Raw genomic sequence first — 22787 nt, 5'->3', positions numbered from 1 at the left:
ATCTCTGAGAGTTTTCAGGATAAATTCTGATTCTAAATTGTGTCATCCTATTTAAACTATCACGTTGAGCCATTTTTTTATATTGCAAGTCACAGTGGCCGAATTATCTGCCCCCCGCAGCCCCTGAAGCTCTGGTTATTAATCGTGATTCATAAAATTAATTATGAATAATACTGTATTAATTGCTTTTTCTAAACGTTTCAGACCAAGTATCCACGCCCTCAGATGGACTAACTTCTCACTAATGACTAAATGATCATGCAAGATGATATGAGCATTTTATTTCTTTTCATCTCCATTTACTTCTGTAGCAAATCTTGCCTTAATGACCTTCCCTAGTAAGTTATCCCTTCACACAGTATATATCCACTTAAATACATTAACTATATACGTAACTGCGTCTCACTCATTAGACAGGGTGTCCCGTAACTCTCTGGACAAAGATATACCGCGTTATTGCTCAGGTCAAGACAAACATATTTCACCATATGAAAATGGGTCTCCGATGTTTAGTTTCTCATCTCTCTGTATGTGTTCTTTTATAAAAAAATTAATATATTAAAAACTAATAAATTAAATTATACCAAGTTTGGCTCAAATGTTTAGTATTTTCAAAAGGCGTCCATCAAGACTTTTAAACTTTGAATATATTAAAAACTAGAGTTTTTTCTCAAGAACTGCACGAATAACAGTTTTTAGAGGATTTGATCACAAATTTAATAACACAAAAATTATTTAAATCTAATAATAAATAACTTATTTAGACCAGATTTACTGTGACAAAAATGGCCCACATTGAGAGCTTCCGTTTATTCAGTTTTTGTTCTGTTGGCTATTCGCTGAGAACCTCAATGTGGGCCATGTCTTGTCACAGTAAATCTGCTATAGCTCAGTTATTTATTATTCGATTTTAATACTTTTGGTGTCATTAGATTTGTGATAAAATCCTCTAAAACTGTTATTCTTGCAACGCTTTAGAAAAAATGCTAGTTTTTACGATAATCAAAGTTTAAAAGTTTTGATGGCCGCCATTTTGAAAATACAAAATTGATTTTATGATATTCTTTTTGTCTTAAACTAAGCAATAACGTGGTATACCTTTGTCCAGAGAGTTACGGGACACCCTGTATATTGTCAAGTAAGAGTTATCCTTTCAACAAAAGAAGTCAACTTACCGCCACGGAACCAATGTCACACAGGTTTATGCCTGTTTCACAGATCATATACTTATATGATGTCATCATATGTGTGATTCATATTATTATATATGACCTCCTGTGTCGAAAGCAAACATTTCAATGAAGCTCAAAGCTTATATACCACGGTACACCTCGATATCAAGTGATAAAAACTATAAATGTAATCCAATCTGCAAACGTTTGAATAACGTTTTACAAAAACAAAATGTGGTAAAAATGATCAACATTTATTTGTTCAAAATAGACAAGATAGAGGGAACGGTTTTCAAGTCTCCAAACATACTTTTAAATAAATGATGTTTCACTGAAATTAAAATATCCCTCTCTACAGTTGTTTCAGACACGAAAAAACATGTTGGAAAGATATTAAAGATGGATGTACGTATGTGAAAGTACCTACACCACACGTCACGTTTGATACAACACTTTCACTTTGCTCCGGGTTTGGTTTTAGTAAAAAAAAATGGTATTAAATTTAAAATTTAATGTTTCTTTCGAAAATTATACTGTAATAGCGTACAAAACATTTATTAAAAATGTATTAAATTGTTTCTACATTAAATTAATTATTTAGAAATACATGGCAGTAAATTGATTTAATTATGTTTAATACTGTAATACTAATACTATCTTTGAACTAATTAAATTGAATGAAATATTGGCAAGGTCTCAATTATCTTTTTAAGCAACAATCCAAGTTTTGAATAGGTAAATAAAAAACATTTTCTCTCTTGAAGGCAATCTTCTTCAATCTGCCCGTAGGAACTCTACCTTGGATCCTCCTTTCTCATCAAATTTTGCTACTCTCGACTCCTATTATTAAAAGTTTAAGGACTTTCATAGTGCAGAGCCACAAATATTGGTACCTTCCTGGGTCAAATGAAATGGTCATGAAAGTGAGATATGTCCAAATTAATATACTATTCAATATTTCTTAATATAAGATAATTTTGCATAAATAATTGTTTCCTTTTCCTGTTTTGTCATGAACGCCACAAACAGGAAAAGGTAAATTGACCTTGTCAGATGAAAAATTGTAAAAAAACCATGAGAACTTCTCTCGTTATCTGTCGCTCACAGGTCCGGGTCAGTTGTTACCGATGATTTATGTCTTGTTTTCGCGGTCGTTGACTCGTCGATAGCGAGTGTCAGAACGATACAATCTCGTAATTAATTTAAATCAGTTAGAAACGAGGTCGTCATTTTTATGAGTCGTGATTTCGGCTCTCAGTTGACGTACTACTTTGAGCTTTTTTTTACTTTTTTATCCCGCACAAGAGACAAGTCCAACACCAGACAAGTTTTTTTCCGTGCCCTTTGGCCGGTTGCCAAATATTTTATTTAAATGTGCCTCCTTATCAGTATACTAGCACTGGTGTCATTAATCAAGAAAATATTTCGCGTCTGAGCCTCTGCTCATGTTCACGCATAAAAACAATGATAAACGTTAACAGTTCTAATCCTTCATTCATTTTACGTTTCAAAAAGAATATAATAATTTATAATGCTTCGGTGTATGATTTAGAAGCGATTGAACCGCAGTGTTGCTGATTTCATAAAAAAGTATTTGCAGTAGTACAAACTGAAATTGCTCATGTTGTTGCTTGAGTTTTGATACACGATAAAATTATTTCAATAATATAATTTTTTTAATATACCCTTACAAATGTCTGTGAGAATACGAGTAATATGAATAACTTAAAAATTTGAAAAGTTTCCCAAAAACCATAATAATGTTTTGTATCTTATTTAGACTTTTAGAAATCAATCGGTCGCTTTTAAAAATTTCTATAATTAAAGGAAAAGTAACTGAAAAAATATTCTAGGCCGAGCTTTTTTTACTATTCGGTGATAAAATTGTAAATGCTTATAACACTGGCCTAACTCCGAGGTATATCAGATACTCACAAGATAAACAGGAAGGTAGAAGGGACAGCGAAGGAAGCCATTAATCAACCCACCTGGCAGTGTCAAATGAATTTTGCACGTCCAGCGAGGTTAGCATGACAAGATGGTACGGGCGATAGTTGCTATGATGATCCGCTTTGACGGCATCCACTTCTTGGGCCACCAATACTGGAGCAGCCAGCTCGTCACCGAATGTTGACCCGCTTTGACGGCATCCACTTCTTGGGCCACCAATACCGGAGAATCCAGCTCGTCACCGAATGTTGATCCGCTTTGACGGAATCCACTTCTTGGCCCACCAATACTGTAGCAGCCAGCTCGTCACCGAATGTTGATCAATAAATTCAGCCTTGTTTCTCTGTGCCTCGGCTTCGACATCTGCGTTTTCCTGCTCGGAGAATCCAGCTCGTCACCGAATGTTGATCCGCTTTGACGGCATCCACTTCTTGGGCCACCAATACTGTAGCAGCCAGCTCGTCACCGAATGTTGATCAATAAATTCAGCCTTGTTTCTCTGTGCCTCGGCTTCGACATCTGCGTTTTCCTGCTGCGTCTGCCTATGTTACAGAGAGGTCTCCATCCACATGACGGCTTTTTCTGGATGGTTTTTTGGTTTTGCTGATGAAAACAAAGCGTTGGGTTATCATCAAGTTTAGAATTTGCAATCAATCAAATAGTAGGTTTACGCTATATACCCAACAGCAGCTTTAGGGTATTTAGGGCCTACTTTATCTTACTTCGACTGTACCACCGTGCACATGCCTAGATAACTGCAACAGTCCGCTCCGCGTCTTTGAACAGGGTAATCTGCCCACGGCCGCAGAGATCAGGATCCTCTATGATTTTCCAGCAGTCCGTGACCGGTCCGGGTCGGAAACAAAGCATCCACTTTTCGAACGTTTATCCCATGTTGGTTTGTTGGTTTGTTTGTGCTTTAGAGAACATTTCGTATCCATTACACAAAAAGTATGATTCTCTTCTATTTGTATGCTTTACGTGTGGAATTTTTATTTCAGAATAAATTTTGTGATTTTGTATGTTACCCTTTCATAAAAGTCAAACCAATAACAATAAACCTTCAAAATGGTTAATAGCACATCAATTTCCACTAATTCTAACTTTTGTCTTGTATAGATAGCCGTTAACTTTTTGAACTTCTGTGCCCTTTTAATTATTGATTATATCGTTATGATTAACTGCATAAAAATAAAGTTTATGGCAATAACATCTACTTTTATCTTTCGAATACCATGTGTCCTATAATTATTTGTGTCTGTAATGAAATGTACGGAAATGTATGGAAGAATCAGTACATACAGCTAATGAATAATTTTTATATTTGTAAGTATTATGTACCTGTCACTATGTCAAACATCTAAGAGAGGCAGTAAGTGGCTTTTTATTGATAGGCTACTAAAGATGCAACCATGGTCTGAATACATAACATAACCTGCATTTTCTTTACATTCATTGATAAATTTCCTCCAAGAAAAAATCAATGTGAACCGCGTTAACTTTTGTGTTGGTCGAAAGTTTTAGCTATAAGGGAGAAAAATATGAAATGATAATTAATTATCACTTAATTTACACACTTAAATAAATACCAACTTAGCGTCTGGTAACCACATTCAGATTCTTAACGTTGCGACGTTCACTCTCATTATCTTGGAGTCTGACGGTGATATAACTGTTGTTTATGTCTCTCCCTGTAGTTTTAAGGGTATCAAGAAATGTATAATCTGAGACAACATTATCACTTCATATTTTTAACCCTTTTGATCCTTACCCCGATGTGAACCAAAATTAATGTGGCTGACTAACGTCATATTTTATAGAAAAAATTCTTATCGATTTTATGAAAAATTAAGTTGTGTGCTTACAAGGTTTTAATTAACTCTCGGCTCCTTTTTTGGTCTTCTTCCGTTCTCTGAACGCATAGGTGCCGAGACGAGTAGCGGTATCCTATTTAATCTATGAGTAAGAACGAGGAAAGATAAACTGCACGTAAGTGCACGATTCTTGGCTCAACAGCACCTCTAACGCGTACAAGCATAGAAACTGCAAGGGCAAAGGTAATGAAGTAGGAAATGTCAGGTTCGTTTATATCTCATGTTTATATCGCTGGATGGAAAGATCTTGAATCAAGCACATGACTATTTATGGCACGTTGTGGAATTATAATGAACGTTCGTCACCGTCATATTTTATTGGCTCATTACCTAAGCAGTACTATGGCTTAATGTACTTCGTTTTTTGAACTGAAAATATATATACTATTAAAAATATATTTATACGTGATGACATCATAGAGATTGACAAGGCGGCAAGTTCCATCAATACAGTTTGATTACTCACATTCATGTTTGAAAATTATAATTATTACTTCAGACTACATATAGAGAATTATTACGTGAGCAAACATGGAAAATGGTTTTAAAAGGAGTTGAATTTCTTGTTGTTTGTTTTTTGGTTTTAATTTTGTTAAGTAACTTCGTAGATTGCTTGACGAGTTAAAACAGTACGGATGTTGAATTTAAAACTCATTTTACGATTTTTTCTGGTGCTCCTATTCAATAAAGGCATAATTACTGTAGTGAGATGATAGGATTGTATTTCTTGTTAATATGCTTGTAAATTTTGTTTTTAGTCTTAGCTCGTTCAATAATTAACCGAGGATAGTTATTTTTAATCAAACATTCTTTAGTATCTTTCTTTTAAAACTTTATCTTACTCATCAGTCACCAAGTTATCAATCTTCTTTGAAAGAAAAAAACTTTGAAATAATCCAATTTTTACATGTTGAGGATGATTTGAGTTATATTAAGGCTTTTTCCACTGAAATAATGTAAACACACACACACACAACACACATTTTTCTATATAATACTTTTATAATTTATCAGTTTTTGGTCTCTACAATTAGTTTTAAATTTTATTTTAACTGCTTTATCATGTTTCCTTTTCTATTATAAACTCGGTTTCCGTTTACATTAACTGATGATGCCTAAACCAAAGAAAGCGCTTTTAATATTAAATTATATTGTGGAAGTAATAAACATCTGTACTAAATTCTTAAATTGCTTATGTATAGAGTCTCTGAGTTTGAATTGTACGTATATGGAATTTAAAATGAAAGGAGACATATATTTTAGTATGCACGTTTAAAGTACACATATACTTAATGTCATTACCTAACACAAACCTTCTTCACTAAATTATTAGAAAATAACGAAATGATTAACATTATATTTTTATTAAATTGTAATTGGTTCACAAGTATACATATTTATGTATTTTCATTCAACTGAAATCCAGACATTTTTGTTTCGAACTCCGTGCCGCAGTGTGATCAAATCTTAAAAATAATGTCCTTGCTAATAAATCTATAACTGGTCTTCAGCAAATCCTTCCCTGAGATCCTTAGACATGACTAATGAGTTCTGCAAAAAGCGAAAGCACTAAGTCGCATTTCAGAGCCAGTGAATCAAGATTAGCGCCCAACACAGTATTAAACATTCAGAGAAAGAACCGTTACCTTAAGCAGCTTGATGTTTAGAGCCATTAGTTTGCGAATTGCATTTTACATTGCTTTTTTAAGTAATCCATTTAAAATTGCTGTATGAATGTTAAAATCCTGCATCAATTATTGAATGAAAACATTTGATTGATTTCAAATGTGTTTGTTCACACTTTTTTATATTTTAAGTGACTGTTTCTCACATATTAATTTATAAATGAATAACAAATGCAACCAATATGCAACCAATATTTATTGAAGTCGTCATATAACTTGTTAAAACCTTTATTTAATCATTCGACTCCCTTTTCATATGCCTTTATTTACGCCTTAAACCATTAATATAACTAATTGCATAAATCATGAAATAATAGTATATTGGCGCAATTTAATTTCTTGCCGAACGTATGTTTAAAAAGTTAATAAATGTGTTTAGGTAAAAGTGTCATACAAGTTAAGCAACAGAAGTAAGAATGTATATTCATATAATAGTTATATATTAATTTTTCTACCTATAAAAATCAAATTTCTTTGTTAAACCCATATTTCGTGATTATATTTAATTAAGTTATAAATAAGTATAGAATGATTTTGGGTCTATACCACAGAGATTCAGTGTCATTATTACTTTCTGATAGAACACGATTAATTACTACAATTCTTGTGAGTTGGAAATTTGAAATTTACGTGTAAGAGCGTGAATAAAATTCAAAAATAATGCAAAAAGATATTAGTTAAAACAAAAAGAGAGTTTTACAAGCTATACAAAGTAGGTATACAAGCTAGCTGTACGCAACACCACGTGTCTTATAACAAGGCTTTGCTGAGGTAGCTTGCATAATTTCAAGCCCGCAGCTCATTTCATACTCGATATGTCCTGCGGATAGACAGACGGACAGACAATCATACAGAAAAGAAATGTCTACACCGCCCTGGCAGACCAATGAGAAATTGTGTCATCCTGATAGGCTTCAATGAGGCTCCGCTAAATCCATGTTTGAACATGCACCATCTCACTACCATTAGTGAATATAACTATTTCTTACCTATGTAGAAATAAAGTTTCATGCACATTATAAACTCTACAGATGAAATCTTTCTCGAGACCATTTTTTTTCCTTTAACTACTTCAATAGCAGTATACCACAACGTTCGCGCTGAAATCAAATCTCGTCACCAAATTTTAACATTGAAATTCCACGTTATTACATTTCTTTTACTCTACGAATATAAATGTCACATTTGAAAATCTCATAAGAGTATTTCTTACATGTTTATTTATTGTACTATTTTCACGCACTGTTGATGCCGTTAACACCAATTTAAAAGATATTAGCCAATTTTCAGCCAAATTCCATGAAGTGACATGCACCATCATCGAACTCAGTTTTTCTCACATTAGAAATGAAGCTAAATGCACAATTTTAAGTCTATATGTCAGTTCGTTTCGAGATATCGTATGGACAAACAAAAATGAAACTTTTCCAACCCCACAAGTTATAGGCTTCGCTAACGCTCAGCCAATAATGATACAGAAACTAAGGGAATTGCTATTACGGTACATAATATTTGTATTATTATACAGCGTGCTGTAACCTACTAATTCCCTATCTTTACAACGGTAGAATAGAACTGCAGCACTAACACTCAGACCGGTTTTCATTTAATACTTTCAAGGGCAAGTTGTGATTATTCTTGATTCTGTCACTTATGTTAATAACATTCTTGCACAACTGGTCTTGCGTTTTGGTTGTCATTTCTTTACACTATTTGTCTCTCACGTTTTCTTGAGCCGAACGCTGCATGAGTCAAACCGCATGACTCCATTAATAATTAGGATGAGTAATACTGAAGTATTGATGGACTGTCTAGTGTAAGCATAGTATTTTTGCGTTGGTAAATATTCCATTAAGGTTTGAAATCACAATGTTGTGCGTAAGTCTACTATTTTTACGTTGTGCTCTATTAGTAAACATTTCATGAAGGTCTAAAACCTCGAAGTTGTTGTTACTTATTGTTGTCGTCCAAGGGGTGTTAGTGAAGGAAACAGAGCAGGTATAAATTATTTAGACATTTCACAAATTTTAAAATGAAGTAGTGACATTTGGAATCAAATTATGTGTGCATTCTGCTTTAGATTTTTTATCGGGTTATGTTCAGTTCGTTCACCTACTCCTAAGAAAAAAAAGAATAATGAAACATTTGTATATCTAGTTCCGCTCTCGTTGATCCAAAGTCGTTGATCATAAGTGTGTTGAGATAATCTCAAGAATGCGTTAGGTCCCATTTATCCCAAGGAATTAAAATTGAAATAAAAAGTAGTCTGTACTGTGGGCACTAGTTCCGAAATTATGATGCGGATAAAATTTCATTAAAAAGTTAATCCAGCCTGTAAAATAAATTGTTCGATATAATCAGGAGGTAAAAACTACCATTTCATTCTTCAACTGCTAATCTTTTTAGACTTTCCAGTACTTGAATTATATAAGCATACAATGCAACGTGTCCTACAGAAGTGCTTCTTAATTTGGTGTTTTTATTTGATTTTTGAGTACACTAATGTAATTAGGTTTTTTTTCCCGATTCGTCCCATTTTATTTGAATAGAGTGATGGAAATAAGTGGGGTACAATTTGAGTAGAATGCTTGAAGAACTGTGAGGAGTTGAAACATAATTTAAAAAATATCAACAATAAAAAAAAATTATTTCAAATAGACTGACCATGGTATGAAGATGTTAGAGACGATTCTCAAGCGTACGCCGATCACGGTAGTAAAACGTGGTATCCGGTTTATGTATTACTATTGTCTGCTTGCCGAATGTGCGAAGTGTGGGTGAGATTGATGTGCTGTCTGTCTGCGATGTGGGAGATCGCCAATCTCACGAAGTGATCTGCGAATTCTTGTCTCCGATCTTGGCTACAGTCCGACATCTCAATCTCGATTCAGACCACCCGTTACGCCGCCCGAACGTCCTCTGCACAATTATTCGTTACACGAATATCCTGATTATTTCAGGGATATTATGAACTGGCCAGGAATCGAGCAGGGTGTACATATTAGTAGTTACTCAAGCCTCCAACTACCAGACAGAGAAAGTTAACTTGGAAGATGTAGCATATTGAAGAAACTGTTTTTGTCATTATGTAAGGTTTTTAATCGTATTGATGAAATAATATAACTTCACTGATTCCAAAACAAAAAAGATCATTTGGTCTAAGTCAACTGTTAAGGCTTTTTTGACGAAATATTTACTATCAACTAACGATTTATTCTTGTGTATTCCTCGTATCCAAATGCATCTATGCATCTACCTTTGATACTTTGTAACTTTGATACAGCAGAAGAGTGCTATCAAATATTGAATTTCAACACGATCTTTATCAGTACTGGTTTAAATGAACGGCCAGATAGTTTCCAACTGGTCCAAAAGTAATATGAGAGTACTGTATTTCTGCGCTTTAACCCATCTCATTGCTCCAGATCACCAGACACTGTGACTTCATGAAAAGGCAACGTCACGGTCTTACATGGAGGTCTAAACGTTTTCAAAGTACTCTGGAATCGGAAGTGCCGATGGCCGAGTGGTCTAAGACGTTGGACTTTGAGTCTGAGTTAGAGATAGCGCAGGTTCGAATCCTGACTGTGACCCTTGCACTTTCTATCAGTACCATCAACCCTTGTACTGTTTAGACTCTTCCTCTGTTTTGACCCTTATTCTGTTTGATACCATCCTCGCACAGGCCAGTGGCCCATGAGGACGGACAGAATAAGGTATAAAAGGGGATCGACTACTCCTTATTAAAAAGCGCTTAAATCAGCGGAAGATATTATTCCTCTCTCATTTAATCGTTCCTACTTGATCAGAATGGACAAATGTGTACTTCAATAATATCAATTATTGAAGTCACATCAGTGACTGGACTTTGGACACAAATTCTATCCTACTACATAAGCCCTGGAATTTTGCAACCTCTAGCAAGGACATTTTGATAACGGAAGTGTTTCCAATCACCCCGTAGACATATTGGCCTAAAAAATATCATCACCTCAACTCCAGTTCTGTTCTGCTTCACTCCATCTGGGACTGTTAGCATCTAGGAAGAATGTCATCAGGAGTCTACGTCAAATATCAGGATGACAATGTGTTCCAGCATCCAAAATCAAACCATACTTACAAGACGTGTGTGAGCACCTGTTGTCCGATTAGCAATTATCCTTGAGCCGTTAGTATCCGGTACACACAATCCCACCCACCTCATCTGCCAACCTTTTAGCGTGGAGATGTGTTTGGCATTCTACCGACTAATGGTTGCTGACGAGATTGCGTATGTTCAAGGCCACACACTGTGCGCGGCTGCGGCATGGCGCTACACCACAGTCAGCCAACACTTCACTGTCGTATTAAGCTGTCAACGCGGCTCACAATTTATTAACAATATCGACAAATTGCGCTAAAAGCAAGTCTCACTCGACCAGTGCGATAATGGAGGCGTCTGGATTCTTTCAGAAGCTTAACAGAAGACGAGTTTTTTTTCTCGTGAGATTATCAACGCGTCTGTCCACATTAAAGTCTCAATAGGATTAATTTCTCATATTTTATAACGATCTGAAAACGTTTCTTTAACATTTTACTGCTTTCTAAGGGGTTCAGTCCTGTTTAACAGTTAACTTCTGCTTAGATTGTTATAACTCTCCGCGTTCTATTTTTATCGAATTTTTGTACGTAACTTAAATTCAGCAAACTTAAATCAGGAAGATGTTTTGCTTTTTTCAATCAGTCTGATTTTATTCATACTTGGATTAGGGGATACGGAAAGGTGAATTTGGATAATAGAGATGGACCAGAACAAATACCATGCAAATGGTCATTAACTAATTTAATAATGAACCCACTAAGGACATCTATTTGACTTCTTTTTTATTTTAATGCTGTTTCCATTAGTTAATATACCAGTTGGATTTAGTGTAGTAAAGTGATGAATGAGTTCGGCGAGTTGAGCCGATTATTAAAAGAATGTTATGAAAACGTACAAAATAAAATATTCTACATTATGTTTATTAAAATAGCGATGTTCAGATATATTAAAAACATGACAAATCAACACCATGCGCTGTCTTTGTGACTATCGTAGTGAACTGAAGAACACAAAAGGGTGGAAATCAGTGAATATTTTACTGAGGGAGAAAAGATGAAAGGCAGCTGTCTAGTTAGAATATCCAATTTGTTCCTTATTTCCTAAATTTTATATATAAGTCAATGTCTGTATACGTTTTGTTGTACCCTGTTTCTTTGTAGTACATTACTACCTATGGAGTTTTTTCTATAATTTTGATTATATATTTATTGTAGATATTAGTGTGTAAAGTGTAAATGATACTTCAATAATCCACTCCAACTTCATATCCACCAGATCTACAACTTAACATTCACCCAAACTCCAACGTAAGTCCACCTATCTCTAACTTCACATCCATCCATACTCCAACTTCACACCATCCTATCTTTAACTTCACGTCCATCCATATTCCAGCTTCATATCCACCAGATCTACAACTTAACATTCACCCAAACTCCAACGTAAGTCCACCTATCTATAACTTCACATCCATCCATACTCCAACTTCACACCATCCTATCTTTAACTTCACGTCCATCCATACTCCAACTTCATATCCACCAGATCTACAACTTAACATTCACCCAAACTCCAACGTAAGTCCACCTATCTATAACTTCACATCCATCCATACTCCAACTTCACACCATCCTATCTTTAACTTCACGTCCATCCATATTCCAGCTTCATATCCACCCGATATACAACTTAACAGTCACCCAAACTCCAACGTAAGTCCACCTATCTATAACTTCACATCCATCCATACTCCAACTTCACACCATCCTATCTTTAACTTCACGTCCATCCATATTCCAGCTTCATATCCACCCGATATACATCTTAACAGTCACCCAAACTCCAACGTAAGTCCACCTATCTATAACTTCACATCCATCCATACTCCAACTTCACACCATCCTATCTTTAACTTCACGTCCATCCATATTCCAGCTTCATATCCACCCGATATACAACTTAACATTCACCCAAACTCCAACGTAAGTCCACCTATCTCTAACTTTACATCCATCCATACTCCAACTTCACACCATCCTATCTTTAACTTCACGTCCATCCATACTCCAACTTCATATCCACCAGATCTACAACTTAACAACCATACATACTCCAAATTCACGTCCACCAGATCTACAACTTAACATCCACTGAAACTCCAACGTAAGTCCACCTATCTCTAACTTCACATACCATCCATACTCCAACTTCACACCATCCTATCTTTAACTTCACGTCCATCCATACTCCAACTTCACGTCCACCAGATCTACAACTTAACATTCATCCCTACTCCAACTTCACGTCCACCTATCTTTAACTTCACATCCACCCATACCCTAAATTCACACTCACCTAGCTTTAACTTCACATACATCTATAACACAACTTCATATCCACCTGATCTACAACTTAACATTCATCCACACTCCAAATTCATATACACCTCATCTGCAACTTAACATTCATTCATAATCCAACTTCACGCCCACCTATCTCTAACTTCACATCCACAGTACAACTTCACACCCACCTACACCCAAACTTCAGTTTATCTACACTCTTACTTCAAATACACATGATCTACTTAATATCCACCATACTCCAAATCCTCAATTTTAGATATGCCCTCGTTCCTAATTAAATTGGTACCACGAGAATGGTATTTTTACCAATGAAGTTTTAGCACTTTGAAATCAAATCAGTACAATCAAGAATAACAATATCACGTCATAGCACATGTAATTGAACACATATTAGTGTTCTGGTCTCTTAAAGACTCCTCTGCTCCCACTAAACCAGCTACAATAGTGCTCTCAGAGTGATGTGTTCACTCGTAAACAAGGGCACTGGACCGGGCTACCAATTCACACGCCTCGTCGTCACTAAGACAATACAACTCGATATCTCAGCCCAAGTTAGGACCGGACGGAGGCTGTTTTGGCGGCAGTGGGCGCCGTCATTGAGGAGCAGCTGGTTTGTTAACGGGACTCAGACATTTATTAATAGACCACTAAGTATTTTTGAAACATTCTCTTTTCCTCCCAACAATGGCAGTTGGATTTTATAGAAGAAGCACAGAAAAGATGTTCAATCCAATGTATCTTTGTATTGCTATTGCAGGTTAATTGTTATATTACTATTGCAAATTAAAAATAAGTCAATTTTATTAGGGAGTCTTAAGCATTAAAATAATGGTCCTTTGTTTTCGATAGATAAAGTTTGTAAAGTGTAACAGTATATGTAGGTGTTTAAGATCATATGCATGAATGACTACTAGTTGTACATACAGGTATATCTAAAAATAATACTTTCACAAACAGTCGTACTATTTTATTCATACTATTTAACTAAAATACGAAATAAAACATGACCTACTTAGTTCTTTTGTTATTTATTGTATTGGGAGAGAGTGTAGCTGAGCAGCCTACAGCATATACCTGTACGGCTGTTGAGTCTGAAGTTAGAAATAGCGCAGGTTCAATTTATTAGTATTGTACTAGCTCTCTTCTGTTTTCGTTTGATAAGATCCAAGCAAAAGGCCTGTGAGGCAGAATAAGGCTAAAAGGGAGTTCAGCCCTTTTTTAATAAAAATATACATAATTATATACTGAATATACATAACATTATATATACGGTAATATATATGTATATATTCGTATATATAATGTTATGTGTATATATATATATATATATATATATATATATATATATATATATATATATATAACATTATATATATATATATATATATATATATATAATGTTATGTATATTCACGTATATATATCCCTTTTAGCCTTATTCTGCCTGTGTTTATATATGTATATGATGTTACTCTAATAACTTATGCAAACAGAAATCAATGCCATTCATTAATATATGAAAGCTTCTTCATCTAACGATGTACCCTTATTTTATCTTCTTCCATAGTATTTTTACGTGTCTCTTTTGCACCGCTGTTCTGTAATTTTACACCAAACCTTTAGTTTTGTTTTGTCTATATTTGTATTTCTTAGTCAAAATTGTTTACTGCTTAATATTTTCGTTCCTCCTATTCTCCAACTTTCCTCATTACTTTTTTCTCGTATTTCTCTTTCATCCATAGTCATTTTCCTGTTTACTTCTCATTGTTTCTTCTACACGAATGGCTCCTCTACCAACCATACTCTGTGTCTGTGCAGACCACCTACATCGTGAACACCCACAGTCGACAGAGGACCAGCAGCGGCCTGGAGAAGCTGCCGTTCTACAACCACACAGAGTGCGAGTGTCAAGACAAGTTGGATGAGGTCATGCCCAGAGATGGCAACGCGGTCGACTACCGCCAGGAGAGGAACTCGGAACACAGGTAGGGGTTATTAGATTCTCCAGGATAAATTTTCTGAATTTTTGTGAGAAACATTCTGTAGAGTGTTTTAGACAGTGAACGCTAGAAAGAAATTACTGGCGTACATGAGTACCTATGCCTGTCTAGACCTGTCTTTAGAACAAACGAGTTTATTTGAAGAAGATCAGAAATAGAAGAAATGATGAAAATGTGTTTATTCTTACCTTTATAAAATACAGCGCTTGTTTAAAAAAATAAGCGCTGCCTGATTTGTCTAAGTTGAAACTTTGTATCTGTTTTCGGATGGAATACTTCGGTATTTATTCCTAAGCAATTGTTGTTAAAACATTGCCACCTTTCCTCTCCACACCGTCCTTCAATGCAGTCAAGGACGTAGACACTGTCAATAAAAACTCCCAGATCAGTACTAATGATCTAAACATAATCTTGAATGACACTTAGCTCTTAGTGCATTTTGCATCTTTATCCTGCTAGGTCTGTAAACAATGTAATTGTTTGTGATGAAGGTTATAAATAATGGATAAAAGACGTAGCAATAATGTATGTGCATGTGTTGAGTGTATCGCAATTCACCTTCCTCTTAGTACAGCGTCTAGAATTTAAGTGAAAAATATAGTTTTACAATAGTTTACAAAATATAAGTGAAGAGGTACTCTCATTGTCTCATCAAGTGTACTAAGAGGAAGGTTAACTGGAGCTAAACACTACGTTCACACTGAATTAACCATTCCCACCATTGTTACGTTATATATATATATATATATATATATATATATATATATATATAATGTATATATATATATATACATTAAATTGTATAAATGGCAATAGCCTTATTTAATTTCATACACGCTCTGTGGTGTAATGGTAGCACATTCACCCGGCAAGTGAGAGATCCGGGTTCGACTCCCGGCGGAGCAAGTACTTTTTATGATTCAATGTTTATTGAAATTATATATATATATATATATATATATATATACATTAAATTGTATAAATGGCAATAGCCTTATTTAATTTCATACACGCTCTGTGGTGTAATGGTAGCACATTCACCCGGCAAGTGAGAGATCCGGGTTCGACTCCCGGCGGAGCAAGTACTTTTTATGATTCAATGTTTATTGAAATTATATATATATATATATATATATATATATATATATATATATATATATATATATATATATATATATATTTATATATCAATAATGTATAGGGCAGCGTCTGGAATCTTAAGCTGTCACAGAATTGACTCCTGGAATCTGGAGTCATGTTCGTCTTAAGAGATTTAAAAACAATTAGGCGATGAAAAAGCTCAAAATGAACCCTTTTCATTGTTTCGACATCAGAGATACCTAGTTTACAAAATGTAGTTGAAGAGGTATTCTCATTATCTCATCAAGTGCACTAAGAGGAAGGTTAACTGGAGCTAAACTCAACGTTCACATTGAATCAGCCATTCCCACCATAGCTAGGATATATGTATAGCAATAATGCTGGAGTTTTCAAGGACAATCTTTTCTCTTCGGATTTTATATCTAGTAATCTGTGGTATCCAGCGTGTACTGAATGTCCTATCGCAGTTTATTCACTTTTGGAGCTTGCTCGGATTCAAAGATGATAGTTATGGAGTAGTAAATGACACCTTTACCTATTAAGCCAAAGGTTAAGGTTATCAATATTTTAAAAACTGTGTACAAGTACAAATTTGTGGAAAGAATGGTAGCTGCTGTCTAGTTACCATAAGCTGTACGGGGCGGATTCTTTTAAAATGTCAGTAAAAAGAACGTGTACTTCCAAAGGATGTCTTTTACAAGCTGAAATAAGATCTGGGTAGGAGTGAGGCACATTTCTTCAAGCTATTATCCAAATTCAAATCTGTGTTTTTTTGGTGGGCATTGCCACATATTTTATTTTCATCGAACCTGTATCAAAGCACCCTACAATATTTATCATAGGCCTTTACCTCGTAATATTAATCAAATGCCAAAAATAATGAAAGTACGAATGCATGCATACAAATTCCTCGGATGATTACATGGATTATCATGTACTAGAATTTTGAAAAGATCTTTAGACCACAATTTTGGATAGTGAATAGATTAAAATTTAAATTGCAATTTTGATTTCCTATACTGCATTGAATTCCTTAAATGATTTTCACGTAGATTTGCTGAAAACATTGATTTATTATGGCTTACTCACCCATTACACTAATAATGCTCATCGTTCATGAATATTTATCATGAAATTCGTATATTTCTTTAATATTTCAGGGTATGTTCAGTATTGTATGTGTGATGTTTGAGAGGAAGAATTTTAACGCTTAATGCTTAAACAAGAATCTTATAGTATAATATAATCATTGTAATAAAAATGTTATCCTTATGTTGTAGTAGCTAAACTTTAGGTTTTATCGAGCAAAATTCAGTATCTAATCTATATTATTTGGCAATTTGCAGTTGCAAGTGCCCTAGCGAGTACACCGTAAGGAGGTTGGCCAACGGATCTTGCTCTTGCGACTGCTTTGATAAACAGCGGGACTGCATCAAGTACAAGAAAGGGAAAGAGTACTTCAACCATAGCGACCGTCTGTAAGTATTCCGCTGTGTATGTGCTGTAACTTCCTAGCAGTAAGGCAGAGTTAGGGTTACAATAGATTAGTTCAGAATATTCCAGAACAGTCAAACCTAATGAGAACTTGGGAACAATGAAGTTAAGTACCTTGTGAACCCCAGGAGAGTTCACTTCTGGCTGGTTTGTACCTTCCAGTTGAACATACACTGGGTAAGCAAAAACCGATATTTCAATTAAATCTGGGCAACCTTATGGATGCCCAGGAGCGGCTCACCACTAACCGCAAATTTCGAGATGTTAATGTGCAAGGGTAGATCGATAGGGCCATTACTATCCTAGACATAAGGATGCCACCCACTGCCGGCTTTGACTGGAGAAACTGCTACAGAGCTGGCTGCCCCTTCTTTCATGAAGACATAAATGCGTTTGATGCTGTCTTTCCTCGTGGATCTTGACAGGAGGTTATCCCAACCTTACCCAACAATATTCTTTCACTCCGGAAGCAGCGCAAAGGTCCTTTTAGGACTAAGTGCAATTTCTCAGCTTCTTGTCCTAAGTGAACCAAAAAAGCATTTTGCGAGAGTTGGAATTTTACATTATACGAGTACTTAGATAACAAGACATTCACAGTCGTTAGATTTCTCAATAACATAAAACAGATACGACAACGAGAGAAATCTCCCTCTTATTTGGACGCGAAGTCCTTAAATATAATCTTCTCCTGTTATCCGTTCAAATCGTTTATTTTCAATGATAAACTTCAAACAACGTGTTCACTCTCAATACGAACTAAGACCAAGTAAAGAAACATGTCACTAAGGTTAAGCTTATCCTGACGTCGTACTAGGTTCAGATGTGTTTGTTGTTTTGATGTAGAACTTTCGAACTTCCATGTACTCATCGCTATGCATTGTTTTTGTCCTTGCATTGGTAACGTTGTACCAGACCCAATATCAATCCTCAAAATTTCGTGATTTGGTTACATTGCAACTACTAGTCATGGTAAATGTTCACAATCCTATTATCCTTCCAAATCGTCCTTGGAGAATAGCAAACTTTAAACAGCACATGTTGTAACACTGTTTTACTTTTAAAAGGTTTTTAATGGGTACATAATTATGGTAAAGATGGTGATAGACTAATAGTATTTCAGTTTTATTTTATTTTTAGTCTGTAAAAAATATTTTGAAAATTTGTTGCTTTGTATCATAGAAGATATCACAAAAGCTTACAGTTTTAAAATTAATATGCTTATTATTATAAAAGTATTATGCTACGAGTTTTAGAGAATATAATTACTTATTATGACTTTAATTTAATTACAGTATTTAAATTATTTGATTAAACTTATAGCAACCTTATTATTAATACTGCTATTTATTATTATTACGTATAAATATATTATTTATATGTTATTTATACTTGTTTCCTTCTGAGTTCCAAACATTGAACGAGTAAACATGATAAGTTCCGCACAAGCTTTGTTATCACTAGATCCTGTGTTGCCCTGTTATCCTGTGATTTTACAAATGTATGGATATGCATACGTCGAGCGTCCTCTGTCTCATTAGGGTATCCTTGGAGAGGCCGCTACACAGATAATAATGATAATTTTCGCACAGTTGTATTTGTGTTATCACTAAATCTATCATGTATGATTTTTACATATGAATGAACATAGGCACTCGCCAAGTGTTTTTTTTGTTTTTTAGCGATATCCTTGAGGATTTCCGGCCGCTACCCAAGTAACCATGATAAGTCCCGCACAACGTCCTCGTATCACTAAGTTTCTAGTGTGTTCTTTATATATTGTCGAGATGAGCACAAGCTAAATATTCTTTTATTGTCTTAGGGGTAAACTTGCGGACTTTCGGTTGCCAAAACGATCGGAAGTTTCACATATAGTCTAGTTATTACTAAATTAATATCTTGTGTCTATGTTTCTGCAGGTGTATTGAGATGGGGACTTGCCAGCTGCCATCTTGTGATTTTGGAGTATATTTGCGAAGTTCCGGCCGTTGCCCGCGTAAACACGAGAAGTTCCGCACGTGGTCTCGTTACCACTAAATGTACTATGTATGTTTATAATTAAGTTTTTCAAGTCACCAGGCCATCACATATTGAAATTTAAAAGGTTTGTGTCATAAGTTTCTATTTATTTATTCATATATTAAGTATGTATTTTAATATTTCCTTGTGTTTTTGGTGCAATTATTTAATATTGATTGTTAAAAATGTAAAGGTGCTTTTTTATTGCTTTTTTCATTGTCATTGATTTGAATATAAATTACCAATTAGATTTTAACCTATAAAACTATTAAATTTGACAGGATTGATTTATTGTTCGTATATCGACAACCTAATATCCACTTAAAGAGATTATATATTTAACCTATTTTAAATTTCAAAAAAAATCTGATGGCTTTTTGATAATTTCAAGGACTAAATATTATGTAATACTTACGTTTACCAAACTGTTGTACATTCTTATATTATATTTTATGCCAGGCATAAGGAAAGTTTGTGAAGTCTTATAAACAATGGTGAAGTTATAGGATAACAAAATGATGTAGTTTACGTTTTTGTTCGTGTGTTTGCATTGTAATTATTTAGTAATTTATACTTTAAGAACATTTACTTAAACTTTATCGTGATAGTGCTATGAACACTTTTACATTTTATTTATTTATAGTGTAGTTTTAGTAGCTATCATATGTCTTACTTGATTATACAATGATTATATTCTCAACTCAATGTTCTTAAAAGAACATCAATATCATATATTTAACATTTATCACAATATAGTTCTAATTGCTCTCAAATTGTACTGTGTAGTATAAAATAATTGTAAATTAATTAATGGTTTAAACAATACTTTTAACACTAATAAATTACTTATATAAATCACGCATTCGTAATTAATTATGAACTAAATTTTATTTTAACTAAACTAATATAGTCAACTAATCTAAAGATTTTCCGTACTTTATTATAAATTCGTTTGAATGTTATTTAATTCCTACTTAATAATTTTGTAAATAACATATGATTTTTTTATCAAGATAAAAATTTAACTTCTCTCAATGATTTTATGAAATTTTGAATGGTTTAATAATATTTTTTCATTAATACTCAAGTATTAAAATTCACGAGTTTAAAATTAAAATGATAAATATTTCTTTGCGAAAAGTCCCTTTGTTCTTTGAATGTTAGAAAGTGGACTTTCAAACTACAATTTTTACTTTGAACAGAACTCTTAGTTTTGAAAACATAAACTATAACACTCACACAGTCCAAGCTTTATTGTTCATCTGTAAATATTTATAAGTATGTATATCTTATGTAACATTTTATAATACATAGGGCTTTTTGTTTTAGATGGTACTATAATATATGACATTTCCATTTATGAATCTACTGCCCACATATTAATAAATCGATTGTGAAAAATTAAAGATCATTTAGTCTAAACCGTTTAGAATGAATAAAAGAATAGTGAACATTATATAGATTTAGTCTAAAATATTTTCCACTGTATGTGTACTGAATACAAGTTAAAGCTTCTTTCGTCGTAAACTTTAAATTAGAGTAGATAGGAAGCACGGTAAGTTAATTTGTATGCATTTAACCGACACACTTCCCTTCACACCATTGTATCGCTGTAGTTTGAATTTAGTTGGACAATATACAAAGTAAGCAGTAAAATACTGAACTACAATACCGGTCAGATTCCGTTATATGCCCCCAACGCTTAAACTTTTTTCAATGAACTTAGAACGTTATCAAACGATGTAGTTGAGTAACAGAACTAACATTCCATCAATCAACAAGCATTTCCACCTGGCATTTCCTATTGCGGTCGGTATTGTTGTCGCTGTTATCTTATCTCTTTCGAGAATCCCGATTACGGCAGGCCGCGCGCCATCACATGGTAATTTAAGTTTTTTACAAGGTACATAATTGCCTTTCCATTACAATTAAATTTATATTTCTGATCAGCCCCTTTAGAATTTGATATTTTACTGATAGGTACTATCTCGAGGGGTGTTTTTCTTTCGTTGACATCGCCGCGGTCTTCGGCAGCACCTAAGGTGCTGCCGAAGACCGCGTTGATGGCCGGAGGCACTCGCATTTTGAGTGGCGGAGTGTGATCAAGAATAAAAACAAGTTTTGTGTGTTTTTTTTAAATAAAGAGTTTAGTTTTTGTTTGGTAATATTTGCTTTTGTTGAATTTATGTGTTTGGAGAAATGTAGGGGTATGGTCGGTATAATACGTACTGTAAGTACCCTTTTTTCTTAGCTAGTAACCAATTGTAATTCATTATAATCATCCGTAAATGAAAGATTAGCGTTGGGGGCATAATGTTAGTTCTGTTACTCAACTACATCGTTTTATAACGTTCTAAGTTCATTGAACAAAGCGTTGGGGGCATGTAACGGAATCTGACCATTAATACCTTGTACGTGTCAGCCTATCAATGATATGACTCCATTTTTGTAAATAGATATTTAATACGTTGTGTTCATTTGTAGGATAGAAGAATATTGTACCAATGTGTTTATATATGTTGTGTAAACATTATGTTTAAGTTAGTACAAACTAGATTTGTTTATCGGATAAATTCCCCAAAGACTGAACAGTGTTATGAACAACGGAGAAACATACGCGGGTGTGTGAGGTGTCTGTGACGTCAGAACCAACATCGTACGGACCATCATATGACTCCTTTATGTATAATTAATTGTAAAGTGTATTAAATTTATGTACAAACATATGAGCATTTTTATCTCCCTTTATTACGTCCCTTTATTCCCTATTACGTCTACGTATTGAAACGTGAAAATTTCAATTTCAATTTGTAACTGTCAAAATCATCCGAGAAAATGGCAAGTTATCACTCACCTAGTTGATGGTTTTGATTGTTCTCGCCTATTGGATAAAATGAACCAGAGAGTTAATGTAAAACACATGTTTTACGAAACTATACTGTCTTTAGTATACATGGATTTGAAACATATCTGGCATGGAAACCTATACAGCAAAATATTGTTAGGATACTCATTGAGTAGGAAAAATGGATTTTCTGGACATTTTGC

The 22787-nt window shown here is 34.3% G+C and overlaps 1 protein-coding gene across 1 annotated transcript in view; it reads left to right on the top strand.

Moving 5' to 3' along the window:
* Positions 1-19893, top strand: part of LOC124356579 — a 37390-nt gene extending 17497 nt beyond the window's left edge. The window contains exons 3-5 of the mRNA XM_046807662.1: positions 14947-15113; positions 17576-17707; positions 19640-19893. Coding sequence (XP_046663618.1) covers positions 14947-15113; positions 17576-17707; positions 19640-19757 — 417 coding nt within the window. The 3' untranslated portion in view covers positions 19758-19893. The remainder of the gene's footprint in view (positions 1-14946; positions 15114-17575; positions 17708-19639) is intronic.
* The last annotated feature ends 2894 nt before the right edge of the window (positions 19894-22787 follow it).

Source organism: Homalodisca vitripennis, chromosome 3 (genome assembly GCF_021130785.1).
Source record: "Homalodisca vitripennis isolate AUS2020 chromosome 3, UT_GWSS_2.1, whole genome shotgun sequence".
Taxonomy (NCBI): Eukaryota; Metazoa; Arthropoda; class Insecta; order Hemiptera; family Cicadellidae; genus Homalodisca; species Homalodisca vitripennis.
This window is presented reverse-complemented; position numbering and strand designations above follow the sequence as displayed.